The sequence below is a fragment of the Sphaeroforma arctica genome (genome assembly GCF_001186125.1).
Source record: "Sphaeroforma arctica JP610 unplaced genomic scaffold supercont1.12802, whole genome shotgun sequence".
NCBI lineage: Eukaryota > Ichthyosporea > Ichthyophonida > Sphaeroforma > Sphaeroforma arctica.
In genome coordinates this window covers 1-704 of record NW_014027756.1, presented here as the reverse complement: position 1 = coordinate 704, position 704 = coordinate 1, and the positions used below count along the sequence as shown (strand labels likewise).

The window sequence follows — 704 nt, the reverse complement described above, 5'->3', positions numbered from 1 at the left end:
TTCTACTACTAACTTTAGTTGTAGTTAGTTCTATATATATATATATATATATATATATATAACACTACGTAGACACACTACAATCATTTCACCAAGACCCGTGCAATAAAGCTTTACCTTAGCCCTCCACTTAGATCAGCGTTTGCCTGCATCTCCGGAAAGCAGACGTTTTCTGTTTCGTCTTGGACGTGTGTGGCACCGCTTGGGATCATATGCGCACAAATATCGGCAAACACAGAACAACGCACACGCCCAAATTAACCATCTAACACATTCCCACGAATAAGATTAGACTTACTTGAGACCCCCTCCAAAATCAGCGTTTGCCTGCATCTCGGGCAGTAGGAAGTTCTCTATCCTGTCTTGCACGTGGATGACATTGCTTGGAATTGGCGCCTTTAGGGCTCCGGGATCGACCGCGACAACTGTCGCACACCTATCTGCTAACCAGTACGACCACCCTCCAGGCGAAGCGCCAATGTCTAGCGCAACAGCCTAATTCGTCAAGTGAGAAAATAGTGCGCAGAATAAGCTACCAGGACAACATATGTATATATGATTGATGTGGTAAACCTATCTGGTAGCCAGTATGACCATTCCCTTTTGCCACGTCGTCACCCACTCTCACAGCCACCCAGTGCACAAATTGCTGTCCACCTGGAGGCTTCGTCCACATTTATATCAACATATACCAACTTATACCA

The 704-nt window shown here is 45.3% G+C and overlaps 1 protein-coding gene across 1 annotated transcript; it reads right to left on the bottom strand.

The window, feature by feature from the left end:
- Window positions 1-294: 294 nt before the first annotated feature.
- On the bottom strand, window positions 295-495 carry SARC_17925 (ribosomal RNA large subunit methyltransferase J; the record flags this gene model as incomplete). Its single annotated transcript, XM_014287990.1, has 1 exon — window positions 295-495. A coding segment is annotated over one exon (201 nt), but the record flags the coding sequence as incomplete, so codon positions are not given.
- Between the last annotated feature and the right edge of the window lie 209 nt (window positions 496-704).